Source organism: Aptenodytes patagonicus, chromosome Z (genome assembly GCF_965638725.1).
Source record: "Aptenodytes patagonicus chromosome Z, bAptPat1.pri.cur, whole genome shotgun sequence".
In the NCBI taxonomy this organism is placed as follows: Eukaryota; Metazoa; Chordata; class Aves; order Sphenisciformes; family Spheniscidae; genus Aptenodytes; species Aptenodytes patagonicus.
Window position 1 is genome coordinate 77834150 of NC_134982.1, and position 23511 is coordinate 77857660.

Here is a 23511-nt window from a genome sequence, read left to right on the forward strand (position 1 = left end):
GGGAGCCGCGCCGAGCCCAGCGGATCCGCGTTGCCTGCTTCCCTCCCTCCGTCCGTCCTCCCCGCGGCCTCGGGATGTCGTCGGGCGGCAGCCTGAGCACCATGCAGCGGCTGGTGGAGCAGCTGAAGCTGGAGGCGGCCGTGGAGAGGATCAAGGTGAGCCGGGGCGCGGGGTGCCGGGCCGCCGGGGAGGCAGGAGGGGGTTGCTTCTCCCTGCGCGGCGGGGCGGGGGAGGCGAGCCGCTCCTGCCATTGCTTTGCCGTTTGTCCGCGTCGCCCGCCCTGGGAGCGAGTCCGGGGGGAAGGGGGCGAGGGGGGCGAGTGCCCTGGGGGGGGCTTCGAGCCCCGGCTCCCGGTCTCGCCGGCGCGGCGGAGCGAGTGCCGTTTCCCGGTGGAAGGAGCTGCGATAAATAATACGGCAGCACCTCATTAATTCTGCACAAGCAAGCATGATAATCGAGAGCAGTTCCTCACAGCTGAGCCAGCCGACTTCCCCCCGCTTCCGAGCGCTGGCAGGATTTGCAGGCAGAGGCGGTGTGTTTTTGTACCAGCTGACACACTTGGGGAGAGCAGGCAATTTTCTACGCACGCATGAACCTTCTCCTGCTTGCAGATTTCCAGACAAAGACAGGCTGGTGAGGCGGTCCTGTCATCTGCTAGCTCCTAAGGTTTGGTTCTTTGGGGTTTTTTTGTGGGGGTTTTTTTTTGGCTCTGGCAGCCCAAATTCGCCCGTGGAGACCTGCCCAAGACAGCTCTTGGTTCCCAGCAGGTGGGGGGGGTCCACAACTGCTTTGCGAAAACGACTCTTCCCAGCCACGCGCAAAATCCAGCATAGGCTGTGAAGTGATGAAGGTCAAATTAATTTGTATCCTGCACTTTCCTCTTCTCTCATCACCTCCATGCATTCGCCATTTTTCTCTGGCCAGTCACAAAACACCAGCTTCCTTTGTCTGATGATAGTGCCAGTATATTGAGTGGCAGGAACTTAGCTAATTGATATAAAAATAATTTAGAATACCTTTTCTTGCTATTCCTGTCCTGGGCTGGTGAAAATTTGAAGTGCCCGTTGCAAGGTGAAACCACTATGGCTTTTGGACATCATCCTGATCAATTTGTTAATGTTACTAAATTTTATTAGCAGATACTGAGTCAGCGGATGTTTTATTCACTAAAAGTGACTGTAGTTTATCACTGCAATGATGTGTGGGAATCTGTGAGAAACAGCACGATGCAGAGTAGAAATGTAGGCCCTTGTGGCAAGAGGGATATTGTCTAACGCAGAAATGATTGACCAAACATTTCTGTTGCTTTATACCACCAGCAATAGCCTGCATCTCTGTTCCCACTCATTTTGAGGCATATACCCCCTCCCCGCTTTTTTGGGGGCGGGGAGGGGGTATAAAAGAGTTCGTAATTTATTGGAGGTTACTTTGTGGCGGTAAGGTATTCTGGAGCTGGACTTCTCAAGGCTACGTATTTATTATGGGCTTGCTTGTACTGCAGGGAGGCTTGGCCTTGGTAAGACCTCACTCTCATCTTTCTTGCAGCATTGTGCACAGCAGTCTCTTTCCAGGTCTGCTGTTCTAGGAACCTGTTCCTGTCTCTTTATAATCACAAGTGAAATGATGCATGATTAAAAATGTGTCTTATAAAAAGCGTCATCTAGGGTTTCTTGGCACGCAGTGTAACAACAACAGTGAGGAATATATTCAGCTGGTGAAAAAACACTTGGATCAGTTTTAGCAAACAATGATATAGGAGAAAATGTTGTTCTGGCTACTTTGAATAGACAATGTGTTTTCAGAAGGAAGCTGGATAGGAAAGGATTTTTAAAAATACATCCCATACTGTAAAGTTCCAATGGTGATTTTGTTTACCCCACCAGCTAAAAAAGCAGACAGGAACAGTATTTTCAGAAAGAGGAAACAAAGTAGGAAAGAAGTACCCACACATATCTTGCACGCAGAAGGCTGCCGCAGGAGTGTGTTTGTCCTGTGATGAAATATGGCAGAAACCCTTGTACTTTCTGTGTGAACTGAAGGAGTGAAGAATGTTACAGGGGCATAGGTAGGGCTAAGAGTAGGCAGATCTGTCCTAGAACAACCGTCTGCTGCCGTATGGACAATTCTCACACAGATGCCAAAAATCAGGTTTGTATCTTTCCAGGAGCACCAGGATATACGTAGCTCAGTACGTGCTGCAGAGTTCAGCAGCACAGTGCAAGGAGACGCAGTGAGGAACTGCTAACTGTGCTGTGCTCCTAGGGCAAGCCATGTCTTGAATGACTCTCTGCTCATTTTCCCAGGAAAAAGCTCCACGAAGCCTTGGCCTGATCGGTGTTGGCAAGTGGCACCTCTGCCTGACAGCATGTGGTGCATAGTCGGGTACCAGCAAGGGGTCGGCACTGTGGTTGAGGCAAGGGTGCTAATGCTGCACGGGGTCCAAGGGGCTGGGCAGGCTGGGAGACCTTTGCCGCCTCCAGAAGGAGGTCGTCCTCGAGGAAAGGAGGAGTGACAAAACCCACTGAATAGCAGGGATCCTTGGTGCGGATGCTCCTCCCTGTACTCTGCCCAAGAGAACCTGGGAGGCTGTGGGAAAATGCTTCTCTTAACAACTCCCTGAAATGCTGACAGCTGCCGGGTAAATTCGGGCAGTTACCAGGATGAGTGTCCTGGAGGAGAGTTTGGAGGCAGTGAACAGGACAGCAAGCAAAACAGCAGACGAAAGCGTGCACTAGGCCAGATTTCCCATGTGCTTCCAGGTGCTGTTAGATGGGATGGCCCAGAACCAAAAGCCCATCAGGGCTCCTGGGTGGCCCCTTCAATCAGGAGGCTGGGAAGCGTGGATAGACCTTCCGGCTATTGTCTCGTCCCTCCGCTGGCAACACTGCAAAGTTGTGTAGGAAGAAAAATCAGTATTTCAGGACTCCTGTAATGAAGTCAGAGGTGAGGTCAGAGGGGAACTTGTATTCCCACCGATACACTCAGTATTTCCTTTTCTAAAAAATGTAGCAGGCCACATGGATTTTGACAGTTCCCTGCAGCTGTTGCCAATGCATGTCTGAGAAATTGGGAATTCCCCTACGTTTTCCTTCAAAAATACAGGTACAAGACTGACCTGCTATCCACAGGGAGAGCAGGGGAGTTCAGTGCTGGAGGCGTCTTGCCTTTGGGTTCCTGGGCTTGTTCTGCAGCTGGGGACTGTCCTCTTTGGGGGCCAGAGTGTGGATTTGAAGCTCGCACTCCACTGCCAGGGGAAGGTGGCAATTTGGACTTAAAAAGCTTTTCATCCTCATCTTTTTGCTTTCATTCCTTGTTATGCTCTGTGTTGCTTAACAGTTTGGAAATGAAAATCCTTTTTATAAATTATCTGAGGATATAAGAGTTCAAATATAAACCTGAAAATGGTACAGTAGATTGGAAAATATTGTGGTCACAGCCCTGTGCATTTTAATGAGGACAAATTCCATCGCACTTACACCTCAGTCCTCTACACTCCTCTGGCTCATAACTGGCATAATATTTCACGCGTGTTTCATTGGAACTTTGTAAAAGTGCATCTGTGCTGATTTACTTGGTGTTTTAGAATCCAAGAGCTGACTTGGCTGCTCTCCAGCACTGTTTGATAATGGTTCTTCAAGAGGAAATGCCTAATAGATGCTTGTGAATGAATTAGTTTCCTGTCCGGATTTGTTTTTCTTTTTCCTTTACACAGGTCTCTCAGGCAGCTGCAGAACTCCAGCAGTACTGTATGCAAAATGCCTGCAAAGATGCCTTGCTTGTTGGGGTTCCTGCGGGGAGCAATCCTTTTCGAGAACCCCGATCCTGTGCTCTACTCTGAAATCAGGTAATAAAGTCACAGATACCTCAACAACAACTCTGATTTGAAACTCAACCCCTAGGAGGGACAAGGGCACATGGTGATAGTTGTCTGAATGTCAAGTTATTGGTAGCGAAGTGTTCATCACTTCCCTGCTGGCTCTACAAATTGTTTTCTGTTTCTTTTAGGTGTGGCAATTGAAGCATGTCTCTTTCCTACAGGTCTTTCTAGAGGTGTTTTGTTTATGAGTTGTTTTTTTGTTTGGTTGGTCAGTTTTTGTGTTTGAGCAGCTCTAGGGTCATTAGCAGCATCCAAAATAATAAAAACTGTCCAGGACACACAGCTGTGTGTGGCAGCCAGACATAAAAAACAGTCACATACCCAGCTTGAAGAAGTAAGACAAAGCCATGGCAATTGCATGTGTTCTGATGACTAGCTCAGAGCTTAAGCAAGAACCTTGTTAAAATACATTTTGTCTTCAACGTCATATTGCAGTTCATCTGGCTGCGTCTGTCCTTAGGCTCTTTTCTGTTGTCACTGTTGGTATAGCACCAAAAGCAGTGGAAGCAGAGAGGAGCTGAGGCAATCTGTAATCACATCCTTCGTAACCTTTTTCAGCACAGGTCTAAAGGATGAGATGCTCCCTAAACTCCATCTGCCTTAGCGCTCTGCATTGCTTGTACCTGCGTAACACCTGCAGGGTTGGTGGGTGACCGTCCAGCGTTGGCGGATCTTTGGGATCCAGTGCCACGATTCCCACTCTTGTCTCTCCCATCTGTCACAGAGATTTCAGTGATTGCAGCAGGAGGATGAAAGGCCATGTGTGCTAGTAGTCTTGGACAGGATCACACCATAACTTTTGTTGGAATGATCTTATTTCTTCTGCATGACAAACAAACATGGAAGTAGGATATTCAGAAGGGGTTACTCTTCTTCAAAAGAAAAAATAAAAATAGTTCCTGCTAAAGAGCTGAAAAAACTACAGAGAGAGGAAGAACCACTGAATTCTGTTCTTTCTTTGAGAGTGCTATCAAAGTGAAAATGAATGTTTTCTTTAAGGGCAGAATTTAAACTAGAACATAAAGTACTTGTAAAATCTTCCCCTTCCTGCTGCCAGGGTTCCTGAGCTTGCAGTTGTGCTTGTGCCTCATCAATAGCGCAGTTTTGATTGTTGCTACATAGGTTTGACAAAACAGGATTGAACCTGAAGAGAGAGAGAGAACAACTGAGCATGAGATGCTCTTCTGGAAAAACTTCGAGGGGGGGAAAGCACAAGCAGAAGATTCTCTTAATTTAGGTGCTACCCGTAATTCTTCCTGCAAATGACATAAAATTGATAGTGACTGTTGCACGTGTTTTTCTATTATTGGAGCAGCCTTTCTATTTTTTCTTTTTTGTGTCTCTGTGTGTGTATGTATGTATTTCTAGGATTCAAGTTTGATTACATCATCCAGACAGGATACAAAATATTTTTTCAAACGAGTTTGATGGTTAATTTATGATACTTTTAGAAATGCATAGCTCAGCCCAAGATGTCATTTAGTCATCTTTTGCTGATAGATCAATTATCTATTTTTTTATTATTTAGTTATCTTAGGATCATAAAAAATGAGAGCAAAGTTGAAAAGCCAATTAAAAACATTTATAATATTCAAGGATTCATCCAACAAAGGAAAGTGGTTATTCAGTTTTTCTCAGTGCAAAGGAGCTTTTGTGTTATAATTTGTAAGAGAAATGTATCAGCTTGGGAAGACAGCATTTAATAAACCTTTTCTTCCTCTTATAGGGAAGGTCATTGGAGAGTTGCCTTCAAGCATGACATGAATAACAACTGTCTTCTTTCACAAGAAAAGTATCTCTCTGTGTCCTAACTTTTGTGTGGCTAAAACAATGTCCTAGATATTTATCTGTTTGTTCTTGTGTATCCGTACTTCACTATCTTTTGCTAATGTTCTTAAAGTTTTTTAATGTAGCTCTTATTCTTTTCATAATCGTCACCATTGTTACTACACTATGCTAACTATACAAATATTACTTGAGAAGTTTACATTTTAGAAAAGAAAAACACATGAATTTTTACCAAATTACTTACTCCTATCTTGGTAAACTGTTACACCGGAATGATAGTAAAAACTATTTGTTTTTTCCAAAATAAAACATCCAGAAAGTGAATTGTTAAAGTATAAAACTAAATGCTGTTAGTACTGAAGTAATGTTCTCAGGGGGAATTTTGCTTCCATTAGCAAGACCTGGAACCAACGGCAGTTTTTTTTCAGGTGCATCTAAGTCCATAAATGACACATACTAGAAACTGCTGGACACAGTGTGTAGCACAGGCTTGATTCCTAAGGCATGTTTCTTACAAGACTTCTCATCTGCAATACTTCTCCTAATTTGTATTTGTAGGGGTACTGCCGTGGTGGAATTTCCTTGACATGTTTAAAATGTGGCCAAACAGACACTAAAAATCCATGAACACCCAAAGATAGCTGCATGCATAATTGTCATGGTTTGCAATACAAAAAACTTACTAAAATGTGTGTGGTCACTTGCCTTCAGTTTTTTATAGAGCACTTTTACAAGGACAACTAACTTTTTTAATAGGTTTTTAATTTTGTCTACTTTCTATTGTTTGTATTAATCTTTTGGAAGTTTGGAAATAAAATTCCTTTCCCTACTGGCTTTGAACTCATTGTTTAATTGTAACAAAGAGCAGATATTGTAAGGAAGAGGATACTTTGATTTTGCAAGGGATGGGAGGGGAGGCTTCAAGCTATTTGGCTTTTTGGGAAGAGAAGGTTGCTGTTGGATTTTTAGAAAATGTGTCTTACTAATAGAAAAATCCTATTTACAGCTCTTTACCGTTTTTGTGGTAAACGGTAAAAATGTTATCAGGCTCACTTACACATTTTGAAACTGTAAGGAAGAAGTTTGCAATCTGAGTGTTTAATTTTTATTAATATTAACATTAACTGAAATGGGGCAATGAGTGTCCTCCAGGCAGTTCAGTCTTTGTCAAAAGATTTTCATGCTTGCTGTCCTGCAGGAAGACACTGAAATGAGAGTCCTAATACTGCCAATGTGTATTGTGCCTCTAAATACAGAAGAGAACGTCCTTCCTCAAGAGCTTTTCTTCACTCTGGCTTCCTTTCATTGTAGGCTGTTTGAATATGGCAGTTTTTCTTTTAGTGCTCGAAACATGCACACACTGCAGAAGTCTAGAGGAAGCATGGTTACTCTTACTTGCACAGAGGTGATGAGAGGCTCAGACTGAGGTCAAAATGCTCGTCAGGGAGGGAGGGAGAGGGATGAGAGTATGCATCAAATGCCTTTGAACAGCCAGCATCTGGCTGCTGGCCACTCCCTCCCAGGCAAGCCCTTCGTATTTCTTTTATCTCCCGCAATAAAACCTGCCCCCGTCCCCACATGTGTTTCTCTCCCCAGGCCCCCTTGCTGCATACGCTTTCCTGCTTAGCGTCCCCACTTGGAGCTTGGGTTCTGGAGTGGCTGCTGAGCTGGCATAAGGAGCTGCCAAATTACAGTGTGCAGGAGAGAGCAGCTACCGCTAGCCAGCCAGCCAGCCAACTGTTGTTGTCTCTTGGCTGCTCTGCCCAGCTCTATGGGGTGTCTTTCAGCTGGAGCACCATGGTCAACACATGTCAGAGGAGCAGCACTGTGAGCATGCTGCAGGTCCTGGCCACATCCATGTCTCGCACCAGCAGCGGATAGAAAGACCTGGGCAGCAGTTGTGAGATGGATTGGGAGTGCTCCACCCTGGTGTACCTACAAGCATGGTGGTTATTCTGCAGTCCCACGGGAGGAAGACACAGATTCCCGTCTCTTCAGAGGAGTGTGCTTGCTGCACCCCTTTGCTCTCAGGGCAGCGTGCCCACAATAAAGCAAATTAAGTGAGCACACACATCTGTACGCTAAGTGCCTCACGTGAGCCACAAGGCCCCCTTTCCTCACTGTCATCTCTCAGTCCATCAGCAAGGCTCTTCTCTGTCTACAGGCAGCACCTGTCTGGTCACTAAGCAGTTTATAAATTTGATCCAAGAACTGAGTGTCCCTACCCGCTGATAGAAGACTGGTGATTAGTTTTTGTATTGCATCTTTTTGTCTGAAGATTAGTTGCTTCCTAATTCTTCTTAGTTATAGATGATTTAGGGGGAAAATAAAAAGTGCATCTTCATAGTGCAGTAGTCATTTTCCTCCATGTTAAACAGATGGGAGGAGGGGAGAGAATGTCACGTGATAAATTTGTCAATTTGTACATACCTGTGAGAGACTGAGAGTCATAAACCAATACAGTAAAAAACAAATGGTCGTTGCAAGCCCTTTTCCTTGTTTTCCACTATGTTGCCAGTAACTAACTGTACAGTGACATTTTTTCTACCTAATAGAAACTTAATGCAGACAGCACTTGAATTTTCTTTACTTATTTAACGTAGGCAACATGCCTTTGTTTTCAAAGTGATCTATAGATTATCTGAGCTAGTCTTCCATGACTGTTTACGTGAAAGTTCTGGTGTCAGCCTTTGCCTGTGGGAAAGGAGGACATAAATACGTAGCTTGGCAGCGGCAGCTATAATTTTCTCCACTGTGGTCATCTGTAACTGAGACTTTGCAGAGCTGCACTCTTAAAAGAACAGATTCCTGGGCCTGGCAATTTGGGAGGCAGTTCTGAAAAACAGAGCCAAACCCGTGATGCAAAGAGATGGAAAATGGTTAGGTCAAGTGACCACAAAAATGGGCCAGAAATAGTAAGGAAACTGCAATTTTTATTTAAGTCTTTCTCGTATTCTGGGCAAAATAGGGACACACTGGCTTGTTTGCAATTCTACTAAAAGTCTTTTTATGATATGCTTGAAAGGTGCTTTCGAAAGTCTTGCAAAGAGTTTGGGTATAAATAATTTGGGGACATTACTGTGAACTAAAATTGCTGTTAGTGCTGTCATAGCTTTTAGCAATTCTCAGCTAAAAATCAGCACTCCATTTTCTCTGAAAGACCAAAGCTTCCTCCCCTAAGTGCTGGTTTTATTTATCCAAATAGTGAATATGTGCTTAATGAAGGCTCAATGTCAAGAAAGTATTTTACTGCAAGTATAAACCATAAACTTGGCAATTTTTTTTTTTCCTTTCTGTTACTGCATCGAACTTAAAAAGATTTGTGAGTTTGGAAACTGAATCATCTCTGCTGAAGGCCACTGAACAGACACTGACATTCTGGAGCTGGCAGGCATGCCTGTGCAAACCGTGTATGCATTCCTGCCGCAGAATGGAGTTACTGTCTACCATTGCTCCCGCATATATTTCCAATTTCGTTGCCAAATCTTTTGATGGAAAGCGAGGGTTCAGCTACTCTTCTGTCCTCTCCTGTAGCTTGCAATTGAGGTGCCTTTTTTTTCCCTTTTACCCCTTCCAGCTGTCGCCTACGGTATCTGGCACGGCCTCCCAGGTGACTCTCATCTCCCTACTTGCTGATACACTGTAGCAGGCTGAAAAATATGGATGCCCACAAATGGCCTCCACCAGATTATGCAGAGAGCTGGTGGGTCACAGCTTAGTTCTCTGAATCAAATCTATTAGAACCCTACATTTCAACATATCTTTCACATGTTGTCCATAAAACAAATGGGTTGTTTCTGTAGCTTGGTGATGATTAAAGGCAGTTCAGGAACTCATCACATGGTTTCTAAAGGAGCTGTCAGAAGGAAAGAAGTGGAACTGAGCCCAAGGAACAAATACAAAGGGTCACAGATGTAAGTGCAAGAAAGCTCTAAGACTTTTTGAGCAGCCTTGAGATTCTGGCAGATGAGTCCATCTTTAAGTTTGGAAAGCTGCATGCTCAGGGAGCAAACATAGGTGCCTTGAAAACTCTATGAGCTTCAGTGTCTGGTTTTTTTCATTCATATTTTATTTTTTGTACAAAGAATGATAAAGTACCTTTGTATCACCCATGAGAACAAACCGAAGCAGTAATTCTCCAGGTTCAAGGAACTAGTTTGTTTAGTAAAATTTTAAAAACATACAAAAGAATCCTAAATTACTAAGGATTCCCAAACCCTAATTTCTCTCTAAAAATGAACAAAAAAATTGAATTTAATCTATTTCCCTTCAAAGAGCTTAAGAATTTTAAAAAATGTGTAGTATGCAAATCCCCATTCCATTCAAAAGAATTTAAGACGTGTTTGTCCATCACTTCTTCCAGGGACTCTTTCATATGTCAATCTCATTTTTTTGAACTCTGGTACTTCTGCAAATCCTGAATCTGGAAAAGAAGTGGAAAAAAAATATAGGTGTGATAAACTACAAGTACAACACATACGCAGACTTAACTATGTGTTTCTCAGAAGCAGTAACAGACTTTAGCTTTAACCAGTATGCTCTGTATGAAAAGTATCAACCACCATAAAATTAAATGTGTACAGATTAATTTTAACTACTACTTACTACTACTGATCAATTTTATGCATATTATCCTGTAATAATAATACAGGACCTGATATACAAAATAAATACATCAACCTGCACTATGCTTAACCACAATATTTCAGAAAAGACTTTAACGCTTATTTCTATTTCATTAATATTACACTCAGTACTGTTCAGTAATTGTGAAAGTTAATTCTTTTTAACCAGAGACATGTTCATGTTTCTAAGTTGTTTGAAAAAGCTACTTACATTCTTAAGATTCAAGTATTTTTACAATAAAATATTTGAGGAGTTGCTTATTCAAAATAAGTTACTGTAAGAAAATTCTGTTTAGTCTTTACAAAAAGTATTGTCAGAAAACTTTAACACTGACATAAGGATTTCATCTGTTCCAGTGGAAATACTGGCTTGGCATATTGGCATTAATTGTTTGTGGTTTAATAAAAGTTTGATCTGAAGAAATCCCTGGGAGTTCCCAATGTGTCTTTTTAACTTGACTCTGTACACATTTCTTAAACTTGGGATTTCACATTTCTCAAATTTGGGACTTCAGAAGGCTCTCACTGTATTAAGGGTTTTTTTGTATTAGCATGCACAACTATTTAGTATACTTATTTTTCCCCTGGCTAATGAATAATAAAGTAAAATAAGCCTATTCTTCCAAAATCTAAAGCAAAAATCACTTTTCCTTCTTTGATTTGATTCAGATTTAAGTATACCTTTGCCCTACTGGGCAAGAGTATTACAGAAAGCTTATCAGACGGAGATCACAATGTTTTCAGAATACTGTGTATTCTGAATGTGGTACCAGAAGAATCTGCCCTGATGTCTACTGAAACTATTGTATTTAGAATGTTATACTATCAGTGCCAGTTACAGGTTACTGAAATACTGTTAACTACCCAGCAATACTCCAGGTCTCAATTTTAATCCCAATGGAGAGGCAACAGGTCTGTTCAGAGTTTCTGTATGAGTACTTTAATTTACATAGGCTGAAAATTAAAAGCAGTTCACCATATCCAATTAACTTTCCCTCTCTTTACTTCCATAATTGCCTTAAGCAGTCCATGAAACATAATAATATCAATGAGTTACTTGTGTTTTCATGAATGAGTCTGATCTAATTAGTGAAAGCATTTAATGCTGTGCTGACCTTGCTGTACCACCAAGAGATTTAATGACAGGCGGCAACAGAGGAAACATAAATTAAATCATCTGTACTAGGAGTTAGGCACTTTATTTAAGAAGCTTAACCTTGGATTTTTAAACAATGTGGCACCTCACTTACAGGGAAGGAGCAGAATTAAAAAAATACTACAATATACAATACAGCAATACTTAGTCTGACAGGGACTAGTGATGCTTCCTTACTTTTAAGACTCCATGGAAACATATTATGGCTTATCAAAAAAAGTCTCAAGCTAACTATATTTGAGAAGGTAAACCAGGGATAAGAAACCTACAAAAAAAGAGAAGCCTGAAATTTTTATATAGGGACTGTACACACCTTCAGGGTAAACAAAGTTTTGAAGTACACACTATACCATCTATTTGAAGAAATACGCTTTGGAATGATTTCAAGATGGCGAGTTTAGCCGTGGAGACATTAGCTAAAATAATATTCCTAGAATAAGGGAACTGTATGAAACAAACTTAGAAAGTTGTCAGAGTGAAATTCTTACTCCATTAACGCCAACAGCAAAACATAGCCACTAGTAGTATCTAAATTTCACTCTCTGAATTTGCTGAATCTACTTTCTGTCCTTTAGAGAAAATACTTTCTAGTCTTTTCTTACCACTTTTGTCCAAACCTATGTTTACAAAATAATCTTTCCCATAACTTTTAAAATAATTCTGGCATGTTTATTATGCACATTTCAGGCACTGGCAAAGAGAGGAGAGGCTGAAGCTTACAATATTGGAGAACTACACTTTTCAATATTTTACCAAGGAAAAATAATTCAGTAACACAATTCTATTTTTTTTTAATATTCTTTATGCTCAAAACAGAAAATAAATGTTTAGGAACCTTTTATCACAGAAGAAATATATATGCAAGTAAGTTTTTTAGTAAAGGAAACATGCAACTGTTGGGTTGGATTGGATTTAACAACTATTTGAAGAAAATACAAAATCTAGTCTTACAGATACTCCTGTTTCCAGTTGAGTTACAAACAGAATTTCAGCAAATTCTGTTTGCTTTGGACATACCTGTTCTATTTTTTTCTTTTGTCCATAAGAATGGTGGACTTTGTTTTCTCTTTCCTTTAGATTCTCTACCTATTTGGTGAAAATTCAGACTTTGAAGCTCATCTAGGTCAACAAAGAAATCAGAGAGAAAACTATCAGATGCAAATGAATTACATGGGCCTGTGGATGAAGAGTCATTCCATGGGGTCTGGTCAGTCAGAATTTCTGGGCTTTTAAATGTTGTGTCTCTAAACTCTTCTAGAAAACTCTTAGAGCTCTCCAGAGGTGCATAGTCACTGAAAGTTGCAAAGAAATCCTCTTTTTCAGAGTTTTTGGAAGAACGATCAGAGCTACAGTGTGTCCTGAAAGGCTGATTTTGAACACGAAGAGAATTCATAAAATCTAGATGAGCAAAATCTTCACAGTCCTTTGGCACAGCAAAGAAATTCTGATTCCTTCCCGTAATTACTTCTGAAGAACATGATTTCTTTTGCATATAGCTTGGAAGATCAGAGTCAAAAAACCCCCGATGATGATTCAATGGAAGAAATATGGCTTCAGAATTCATATGAGATGGTTCTGGTAGAGAAAAATTTGAACAATTCTGTTTGGAGAATGAAAAATTAGCTTATTTCTCTAAATTTTACAGAAAACCAAGATGCCATTGAGCATTTCAATTGCAGTCTGTCTCCTCAGAGTAACTGACCTTTCCATGATTAGAAGATAAAGATTCTAATACATTTAGATTTTCACTTGGTTTCAAAGGAGACACATTTTCCTAGTAATTCAAGACATTACCTGTGCTGTTTTGTGCCTTACCACGCAGCTCTAAAGACTGATGATTTTGTTTATAATCTGGATAGAATGTATTGAAGTTACTCTGGTCTTCTGGGGGTGAGGCACCTTTCACTGCTGTTTCTAGTGGAGCAGCAGCATTTAGGCTGTACGAAGATGTCATGTCACTAAAATGCTGAAACGAAAAAAAAAAAGATACTTGAGGAGTGTTTATAGTACATGTCTACACCATCAAATAGGAAAAGTTAAACCAGTTGTTAGGATTCCAAGATGTATAATTTTTTGTATACTGGAAAGAAAAAAAAAAAGTCTTACCAATACAGAAGGAGAGGCATGTACAGTAGAGAATGTGCCACCTGTCTTAAATCTATAAACGGAATAAGTAATAGCTTGTCTCTTGAAACACAGGAAAATCAATACCTTCATATACTTTATTCTCTTTCATTAGTCCACAACTGTAGGAAGTAGTGTCTGCAGTGGATTGACGCATATTATACATCATAGAGGAATTAAACTGATGAGATCTTGTTCTGTGTTTCAGTCAGTAAACATGGCTTTACACATATGCAGTTATTACAATAACATGCACCAGTTGATATTCAGTGCCCAAATATCTGTTCACTTGCTCCTTCACCTTAACTGAATGTCCTCCCCTTTTCTTGACTGATAAAAGCTGTGCATTTTATCTAATTAGTTAACTATAATCAGTCTATAATTTTCTCAGACTTGGCCCAACTGAAACAGTAGGAGCACACAATTCTAACTGCAGAGTGGACACTTTAGTGAATGGAATTCTTCATCTTAACCTCTAGGGCTCTTTCAAACGCTTTGTACTATGAACTTACAAGTGGTGGGTTTATTATTGTGGAAGAAGACAGACAGAAGGAAGGAAGGAAGGAGGGAGAGAGGGAGGGAGGAAAGGAGGGAAGGAGGGACAAAAGTCCTGGAAATACTTAATTGGAAAACATTTCTTATATTAGGGAAACATATAAGCTTGTATGCTGATACAATACTTGATACAATGAAGCCTGAAGAGGAAGCTGATCAAATGCGTATTCTTCCAGTTAAGGAAATGTTCTAATCGTCTTCACACGAACATAATGGTGACTTGGCAAAACCTGCTGAGAATTAGCAGCCTCAACATTTTAGATATGAATGATATGCTAAAGCATATCATTCCATTTTTAAATGATACGCTAAAGCATATCATTCATTTTTAAATGATACCAGCAAATGTGCATGTAGCTTCAGATAAAAAACCCTGTGTTACAACAATGCAAAAAGATTGATCTAATACATAAATTAATTTTGGCCAACCTTTAAAACTTTTTTTGGAACCTCTGGCAGAAGTTCCTGAAGTTGATCAAAGCTTGCAAGAAACAACCTGTTCAGTGAAGATCCCTTCTTTAACATAAACTGAGCAACCAGAGGGTTGATACATGGAAAAGTAAGCAGGCATTTCTCTATCTGGAAATAGAAATTGTTTTGTTAGATTGATATCTGACAAAAGGTTTTTTTCCTTTTTTTCTGCTTCTACAGAATGACATCCCTATGAATAGGTCATACAGTATTTCATAGAAATAGAGCTTTCAAACAGTGCACTTTTATAGCCCCACAAAAACTTTTTTTTTGGTACTACAGATGTAACAGTGTATCATTTTTGCAAAAGAGTAAGTTCTGCATAATAGTTTGATAAAAAGCAAGCACAGTCTAAAGGTGTTTCTATTCTAAAGAATGAAACCAGCGAATCATGTAAACTTGATTTGAAAACGCATTACCAGCTTTACCGTTTATTCTCCATTTTGAAGAGAATTACCTAAGTCAGGATAAACTGACAAAGCTGGTTTTATTTTACAGAAGTTACGCTTGTAAACAGCAGTGAGACAGGTGCTGAAAGCAGGATTTGCTAGGGGGAGGCTGAATGCCACACAGAGGCCAGCAAGCTGAGAGCTGTAGAATTTTAAGAATGTCAGCTTCCAGTTCCTGACTTTCATAAAGCTCTGCACTCAACAGATGCCAGGATCTAATACCTTTAACAGAGACAAAATACAGTCAATGACTCCTCCCAGTTTTTTACCAGTATCCTTAATTTCTAATTTGGAAAACCTATAATCCAACATCCCACACTTGAAAGGCCATGCCAATACCTGCTTTAAAATGCTTCTGAATTTTGCAAAAGCCAAAAAGGATCTTGGCTTTACAAGAGTTCAAAGCTTCCATATAAAGTGAACAAATCCATATGTTTAATTTGAAAACCTTAATATACAAGTTAAAGAACATCATATATTTGACTGTGATTGATGGACCTGTTCCAGCATTTATTGTAAATATCCAGTATCAACTACTGCATGAGAAGTTAAACAAATTTCTACTATCTTGTATTAAAGCAAGTCTGTAAACAATGTCATTAACTTCAGTAATGGATCAGCACTGATGAATTTGGCTTCCTGCCCAAGTGAGCCATTGTATGTTTATCTTCTACAATTTGGACAGTTTTTCAAACTTAGTGCCTAGAACTGTAGAACCATACACATTGGCCGGTGGATGTGGAGGATAAACTTCTCTACTGGCTAATTGTGAAAACATGGGGAAAGTCCAAGTTGCACCTAATTGTGCTGGCAAGGATGACAGAAGTTTTATATACATGTGTGTATATATATATGCATATATACATTAAAAAAGTATGTGTATATATATAATAATCCTTATTTTAACAATATATTTTAAGAGAACAATAAAAAAAGCCTACAACTATATGAGTCTGAGAAACAAGAAGAAAACAGTGTAATTTAATGGAAAGATAAGCAAACCTCAGATGGTAAGACAGAAAGCCAGGATTTGTCCAACCACTCATGAGGACTGATATTAGATGCTACCAAAATGTTGTCAGCAATCTGACGAATTACCAGTGCTGTCTCTTCAATCCCTGGCATAAGAACTACCTAAAAGTGATTACATAATATTTTTGGTTAAAACTTACACTAAGGAATGTCTTAATTTGCTGAATTTGTTAAATGGGAAAGCTTAAAGGTGAACCTGAACACAACAGCTGGTAATGTGGAGTAATTAAACCTGATCCATGCTTATCGTGCAGAGGAACTCCAACCTCTGACCACTAGCCTGGCCGCAAAGTAGACTCCTTATTTATGCAAATCCTATATAGGTGAAATTAGTTTATCCTACAGCTCTTGTATATGTGATCAAGTTTATGGGTATAATATGAGTTCCTAATGAACCAGGTAATTCTGAAATGCCTAATGTAGTTTAAGAAGACATGTAACTCTTTGAAGGTGTAAGTAATTTCCATACGAACTACACTGCTGAGTACCTGGAATGAAAAAAGCTTTGTCGTCTCTTTAACCTTCATTTAACCAGATAAATTTGAAACAAATTTTAATATGCAAATAAGTAAAAAATTGCCTAAAAAGTTGTTACTTCATGTAAAAGAAATGTTACAGACATCAACTTGGTAAGCTGAATGAAACTTTTGCCCCATTTTTTAATGTTGATTTTTCTAGATACTGCATTTTCTGATTTATAATGAAATAAGTTAATTTATCTTGCCACATTAAAAAAAAATGCAAACTAGCTGACAGCGGAGAAAATTACACTTTCTTTTCTTCTACTACATTAATAACATAATATTAATCTGAAACTCAAATTAAGATATAAACAGGATTAATACACATTCTAATAATTTATGAAATTAAAGGTACAATCTCATTTCTTGACTCCTAGTCATAAAAACACTTCAACTGCTATTTGAATCTGATTTAACTTGTACTGGAGTCAACACAGTCTTTTCACTGACTTCAGCAGCACTGAATAAGGCTCCTCTTTCTTAATTTAGTACTTTTGAGCTATTTTATGTTTTTGATGTAGAATGCATACTTGATTAAGCACTTTAGAAATATCATACAGTGAAGATTAAAACAGAAAGGTTGTTACCAAAAAAATTACCTTCACTTCAAAGTCTTCTGACTTCTGTGTAAGTTCAATTAGAGTGGCATAAATTAAGACAAGGTTAAGCAGAGTATCTCCCCTGAGACTGTATCTATAAAACAGTTTCATTGGACCGTTAATATTTAATATGCACATGTAATAATTCCAAAACATTTGTTCCATGTCTTAATAAATGTCTGTTTCATTTCCTGGAATTCAGAATACTAGTACAGTTTGAGCATTAATATCTGTGAAAGGAGAACTAGGATGCATTAAGTGACTGAGTGCTGAAGGATGCACTGTGAGGAAGAAAATGGAGTCAGACCACAGCAAAGAAAAAGGACTGGATGGAATGTCAAACTTAGCAAATTAAGACATTCCTTAGTCAGTCACTGGAGAAAAATCATACAGAGAAGAAAGGTGATGCATGGAAAATTTACCACTTGCTCATAGAAAAAAACTCACAATAGGTAATAAAGGAAAACTTACGAACTATATCAACAAAAGCTGTGCTTCTATAGCAAAATGAGAACTACTGATGGATTGGAAGAACACTTGAAGAATATCTCCCTGTTGCAAATGATATACAGTGATGCTAACACAGTAATTCATAACCATGTATTTGTAGGGGTTAATTTACTTCGAAAAGTTATAAAGAATAATTCCAGTGGTTAATATCCTTAGTGTTGTGAAATTTCTGGACCTTTTGATTTGAAATACACCTCACGTTAGCATTACCTGCCTCAAATCCTGTTATAACAACCATTTCTTTATCTCTTGTGTAAGATTAAAAAGATCCTAACACCTGAAAAACATCTTTGCTAACTTTTTTGGGGGTCTCCAGTGATCACTGTTAGTTCTATCATTCCACTGAGTTTTTCAGTAGGAGCATGACAACACTATAACTAAGTGAAATGTCCAAAGCACACTAGAAATATAAGCTTACAATATTCATATTGCTGTAAGAGAAATGTGTTCCTACAGAGAAATTCAAAGAACAAAGTGTGTTAGCTTGTTCTAATAAGCAGCTTCCTTTAGTGATAAGTTTGTTTTAAAAATACCAAGATAACAAAAGGAATTTCATAACTTACTCTAAACTCAGTCTTTCTCTGGAATAGAAAATAATCCAACAGCACGTATATTGGAGTGATAATGCCATCAGCTTTGATATTACATTGTCACAGGCTTTCTCATAATTTAGTTCTTCCATACTCTACCATAAAATTAATATAAAAAGTAAAAACTAAATAAATATATTACCATGGCTGTCACAAGCTTTTAATGTGCATCACTGTATTGTGCAGATGTTACATCAAACACAAATACAGCTAAATAATATAGGTATTAAAGACACATCTGGGAGTCAGGAAAACTAGGTTGTATTCCCAACTTTTATTTTGTTTGACCTTTAAAAAGCTGATTCACTGCTAAATGCCTCTTTTTCCCTCCTGTAAAAAGGAAACACTGCTACTAACTTTTTAGGATATACTTAAGATTTTTGAGAACTTTAATAATGCAAAATACTGTTATAAACCTCTGAAGTACTTACTTAACCTATACAAAACATATTATACCTACACTGAGTATATAAAGTACACCATCGCTAATTGCAGTAGCATTTACAGTAGCATGTAGGAATGTCTGTCTGTGTTGTGCTTGCAATATTAATTGATTATTTTATTGTTTATCTATCTTTCAGTAGCAGTTCTTCTACTTGTAAAGTCATCTGTCTTGCTGCATACCAGAATTTAAGTATTATGCTATCATCTAAACTATTACTTTTTATTAAAAGTAGGACAAATTATTCTCTAGACTAATTCAGATAACTATCTGAAATGGGAGGAATTAACATGCACACTGGTAAGAGAATATCGTCATAGATACATTTAATTGGTTATTACAATATTCCTTTACACAACCCTATTTTCAAGTATGCATCCTTTATATTTAGTACAACACAATCTCACGTCAAATGTTATACTTCTGTGAAGAAATGTACGTACAGACATGAGAACATTTTAAACTAGTCAAACTGGCACAGACAGAATTTTGGAGTTAATGAATTTAGAAATAATTTGTGTCGTGAGACAATGCATGAATTAAGTATGATTACAAGGAAGAAAAGATATGTTAGAAGGTTGCAGATATGGCCTAGAAGTGACCCAACACATAACAGAATTTGGACGTACTAGTTTCATGTTGTACCTGCAAAAAGATAGCAGTACATTCATCTATTGTCAACACAGCATATCGATCTGTACTTCCAAAGAGCCTTAAGGAGTAACTACCGCTCCTTTCAACAAAGGTAACGTTGTACCTGAAGAAGCCAAATTATCTTATTAAATCTCAGTTAAGTAAAATAATAAGATTTTCTTAAAGGAAATTGATAACATACATCTCAATACAATTTTTTGAATTAACAGTCTTTTCACACCTTGATCTTTCTCAAATGCTCAAGTTCACTTTAAGACACATTCAAAGAATACACATCAATGCAGCAGTGACTTAATGAAATATTACTGGATTAATTCAATTATGTTGCTAACCACACTAAATATGACCTTGATAGACAGCCTTTGAGTTTACAAAAAAAAGACATAATACAGAAACTCAGATAGATAAATCAAGAAAATATACTTAGATACTCCTTTTGAGTAATTAAATGTATATTGCATTTCTTTTCTTCCTTTCATGATTGTGAAGCACAGGGAAAGCAAACTAAGTGAAAACTCCCTGACTGCCATTGGTATGATCCGAAATTTTTCGAAGTGAGCAAGAACTGCCAGCAGCACAGCCTCCTGTTACCAGCTGTGTTAGCAAATACTTACTTGAATGAACATCACATGCTTTGGGCTTTTGCGGAGTCTTGGCTGACTAAGGGGGGAAGTTGAGAAGAGGCAATTGTCACACTACTTGGCCTCATTCCTAGGAAACACGAGACCTAAACCTGAATCTGCCAGCAGTAAGTCCTCTAGAAACTTGTATGGACACTGTATTCAGACATTAACAAAAAAGTGAACTATAAGCTTTTCTGAAACTATATAGCTCTTTGCTCACCTATTTAATTACTTCATCAGTGCTAAAAGGAGCTAGTGAGAAAGTACCAAAAAGCATTCCTGGCTATTTAGCTTATGGCCAGGCTGAACAGAGAATTTGAACAGGTCAAAGTTTAAAAGTGCATATCAAATTAAATGTTCAAATTTTAAATGGCAAACATATAATTATTTTTTTTCCTATTGAACTGTAATTAGACACAGCTCAAAAATGGCTTCACAGCTGACTCAAGGATACAGCAAGGATCAAAACTGGCACGTCTCTTCAGCAACATGGTGAAATCAACCATCTGTATCTCTGGCACTATGTTCAAGAGATGATGCTGCTCTGTCCCCTATTTATTTCTTTTTTTGTCTCCCCATGATAAAAGGTACTTTTATCAGGTATTTATCAGGTATTTATTATTGTGAAAGCAAAATGCAAGAAAATTATGTCAAAGAAAATAATGCACATGTGCAATGATTTACAAACATGAACATTTTTGTACAGGTTAAAGAGTATTCAAAATTAAGTGAATATTGGATCTGAATTTTACAAATAAAGTAGTTTTTTTTTTAAATTTAGCCTCTCCCAAAAGCTGTGATGCATCAGAAAATGAGACTGTTTTACTGTTGTTTGGTTTGGTTTTTTAGCATAGCTCCAGTAGTTAAAAAACAAAAAATTCAAAAGCAATTTTTATGAAGAATTAAATACAAAGTTTTCCAAGCACCAAGAAGCACTAAAGCAAAAAATGTTTTGGGGTAACACTATGATTTTCAGGGAAAAGTAGACAATTAAAAAAGTTGTGTTGATTAAAAGTGCCAACTCATTATTAAAATAAACAAATCTGCCAATTCCATTCTGATTGACATCTGTGTGAATCTATAGAATTAAGCTATCAACTTCAGCAGAAAAATTATCTTCTTGTCTCTTAAAATGCTAATAGTGTAATTGCAGTAATGTACCTGATAGCCAAGTAGATGGCTACTACCTGATATAGTAGGACAAGATACATGTCCTGGAAAACTGAAAATAAATAGTCAGTAAGATTAAATAGGTTATTTTCACTCACTTGGATTCCAAAAGCTGAAGAATATCTGGCATATTAAGAAGACCTTCAGTTGTCAGAAATACATATGGAATCTGCACCTCCAGAAGAAAGGAACCACAGTGATTCCCTGAAACATTTTGTATATGTAAGATAATAGTTTCATAAGCAAAAAACTAAAGATACATTTAGGTATTTAAAAAGACATATCTTTTGAAAATGCAGCTTTTATTCATCCCCATTAAAATGCTTCCATTATATGTTTTTTTTTCCCTGAAACTAAACTTTTCTGAATCTCTTTGAAATTAAGCTTTAATTTATATTCCTTTAGATCTTCAGCAACATACCCTTAGAATGGGGAAGGGTGGATACAGCTTGTCGTAATTGTAAACAACCTGTGGACTTGGCACAAGTCTTTTATCAACCAACATTTACTACTACATCCTGGCCAAAACTAAGCTCGTACCCTAAGAAAAACACCCTCCTATCTTGCTGTATAGATAAATCAGCTCTGTTTGCCTAGCTTTAGCCTTCATAATTTATTACTCATTCTCTTCCACAAGCACATGAATGTAGCATTTTAGGGAACAGAAAATGCTTTCCTTTCATATGCCAGTTCAACTGTTTATTACAATTCTGGAGAGCACTTACCCATTTGTATTGTTTCAGGGAGGGTGGTTTTAAAAGTCATGTAAGTAACATTCAGATTTTTGCACAGATTTTTCCAGCACGAGTTTTCAGAATAATCATATTCCACTACTAATGAGAAGTGTGTCCAAGGGAAGTCAGCTCCAATTTGTTGATTATGTACAATAACACAAGAATATCTACTAAGGCTTAAAAAAACAACAAAATGTTAATAAAATTAAGTTCGGGTACCTTCAGAACAAAATAAACACATTTTTACTTTGAAGAATTATCACTGTGTAAAGTCTGTTTACAAAAAGTATATACCCTTCCTGAATTTAAAAATGTACTTTCGTTAAAAATTAATTTAAAAATTAAAAGCTGTACTTCCCCCCTTCCAATTATCTACTTGAAGTATTCATATTTTCCTGCGATGTCATAATTTGACATTATTTCTCTTATGCCCTTTCCTCCCCACCTTTTTCTAAAACATGCAAAAGAAAATAAGAAGTTAAAAATATGCAATTGTATGTTTTCTAAAAGTTCCTCTGAGCCTCACAACTAAGCATTTTACTAAAGTGTGGACAAAATTCTCCCCTCCCAGAATGAAGCTGTAGATCCATGTTCTGAAATTTTTACTCCAGACTGGAAAATCCCATGGAAATGAACAAAAGGAACAAAAATTTCACTGACTGAGTGAAAGTCCTGAGTAAAGACTTTGTTCTCAAAAATCAAGAATTTAACTTACTTGCTTATGATATCTTTACAACCTAAAAAGGTTCCTTTTTTCTCAGAATTCAAATCCATAGCTTTTAAACCTGCATAAAAAGAATTAAAGCCTTAACCAAACAAATGAGCCTCTGCGGGTATGAATTAATGCACAGCGGTAAGCAGCAAATGTGGAACAACACAGGATATTAAAATTTCATGTATTACACTGTCTGTCTTGATGAAGTCCTAGACAATTTCAGTTTGTATTGCACTGGTGGGTATAATGATTTAGAAACTTCCATTTTTGAACCCAAGGAAGAAGTAATGTGAACAAGTTTCATGTCTCACAAACTCAAAACCCAATTACCTTAAAAGGAAAAATTAAAGGCTAGTGTAAAAGGAAGCGTCTTTGCCCCTTTATAATTTAATTTGCTTTACACTTTCTGTACACTTCAAGTTATATAAGTATGACTGGAAGATGTAGCTAAAAAGTGATATTTAATAACACAAATGCCTCTTTTCAAAAGTTTAGTTAGTTGGATTGACCTGTGTTTGCAACCAAGTTGTAAGATCTTAAAACAAACAAAATACTTTTCATTAAATATTATTATTAGTAAAAGCATTGTGAACATGCCTCCTCCTTTTCAAAACGTTCTAAAAGACAGGCTTTCTTCTTTTAAGAGCACAGGAAATTTAACTTTATTTTTAAAGGCAAAAGAACAATACAATACATGACACTGTTGATAAGGTTCAAGCAAGAAGGAGTTACAAAAATGGGTTTTAAAAAGCAGTATGAAAGGAATCAGTGTCTTGCTCTAAACATAGCACAGGCTCAAATAACAATCTTCCTGAAACATGGTTGTTTTACCAGCTGAACCTGTGACGTTGAACAAGCTTGTACAAAAATTACTTA

At 38.0% G+C, this 23511-nt stretch overlaps 2 protein-coding genes across 2 annotated transcripts in view; one reads left to right on the forward strand and one right to left on the reverse strand.

Moving 5' to 3' along the window:
- GNG10 (G protein subunit gamma 10) lies at positions 1-6497 on the forward strand. Its single transcript, XM_076361991.1, has 3 exons — positions 1-155; positions 3713-3844; positions 5604-6497. The coding sequence occupies exons 1-2, from the start codon at positions 75-77 to the stop codon at positions 3836-3838; spliced, it is 207 nt and encodes a 68-aa protein (XP_076218106.1). The 5' UTR covers positions 1-74; the 3' UTR covers positions 3839-3844; positions 5604-6497.
- Positions 6498-9987: 3490 nt separating this feature from the next.
- The window catches only part of SHOC1 (shortage in chiasmata 1), a 67325-nt gene continuing 53801 nt past the window's right edge, over positions 9988-23511 (reverse strand). Inside the window, exons 20-30 of the mRNA XM_076363342.1 lie at positions 22636-22705; positions 21912-22090; positions 21285-21390; positions 19385-19496; positions 18271-18392; positions 17198-17291; positions 16048-16179; positions 14555-14704; positions 13241-13412; positions 12464-13021; positions 9988-10088 (exon numbers count right to left, since the gene is read on the reverse strand). Of these exons, the coding sequence (XP_076219457.1) occupies positions 9988-10088; positions 12464-13021; positions 13241-13412; positions 14555-14704; positions 16048-16179; positions 17198-17291; positions 18271-18392; positions 19385-19496; positions 21285-21390; positions 21912-22090; positions 22636-22705 (1796 nt within the window). The remainder of the gene's footprint in view (positions 10089-12463; positions 13022-13240; positions 13413-14554; positions 14705-16047; positions 16180-17197; positions 17292-18270; positions 18393-19384; positions 19497-21284; positions 21391-21911; positions 22091-22635; positions 22706-23511) is intronic.

Bases quoted from the DNA above. Each gene is read 5' to 3' on its own strand.
- GNG10 (XM_076361991.1), top strand. From the start codon at position 75: ATGTCGTCGGGCGGCAGCCTGAGCACCATGCAGCGGCTGGTGGAGCAG. The intron at 156-3,712 runs GTGAGCCGGGGC...TCCTTTACACAG, and splicing joins CGGCCGTGGAGAGGATCAAG to GTCTCTCAGGCAGCTGCAGA.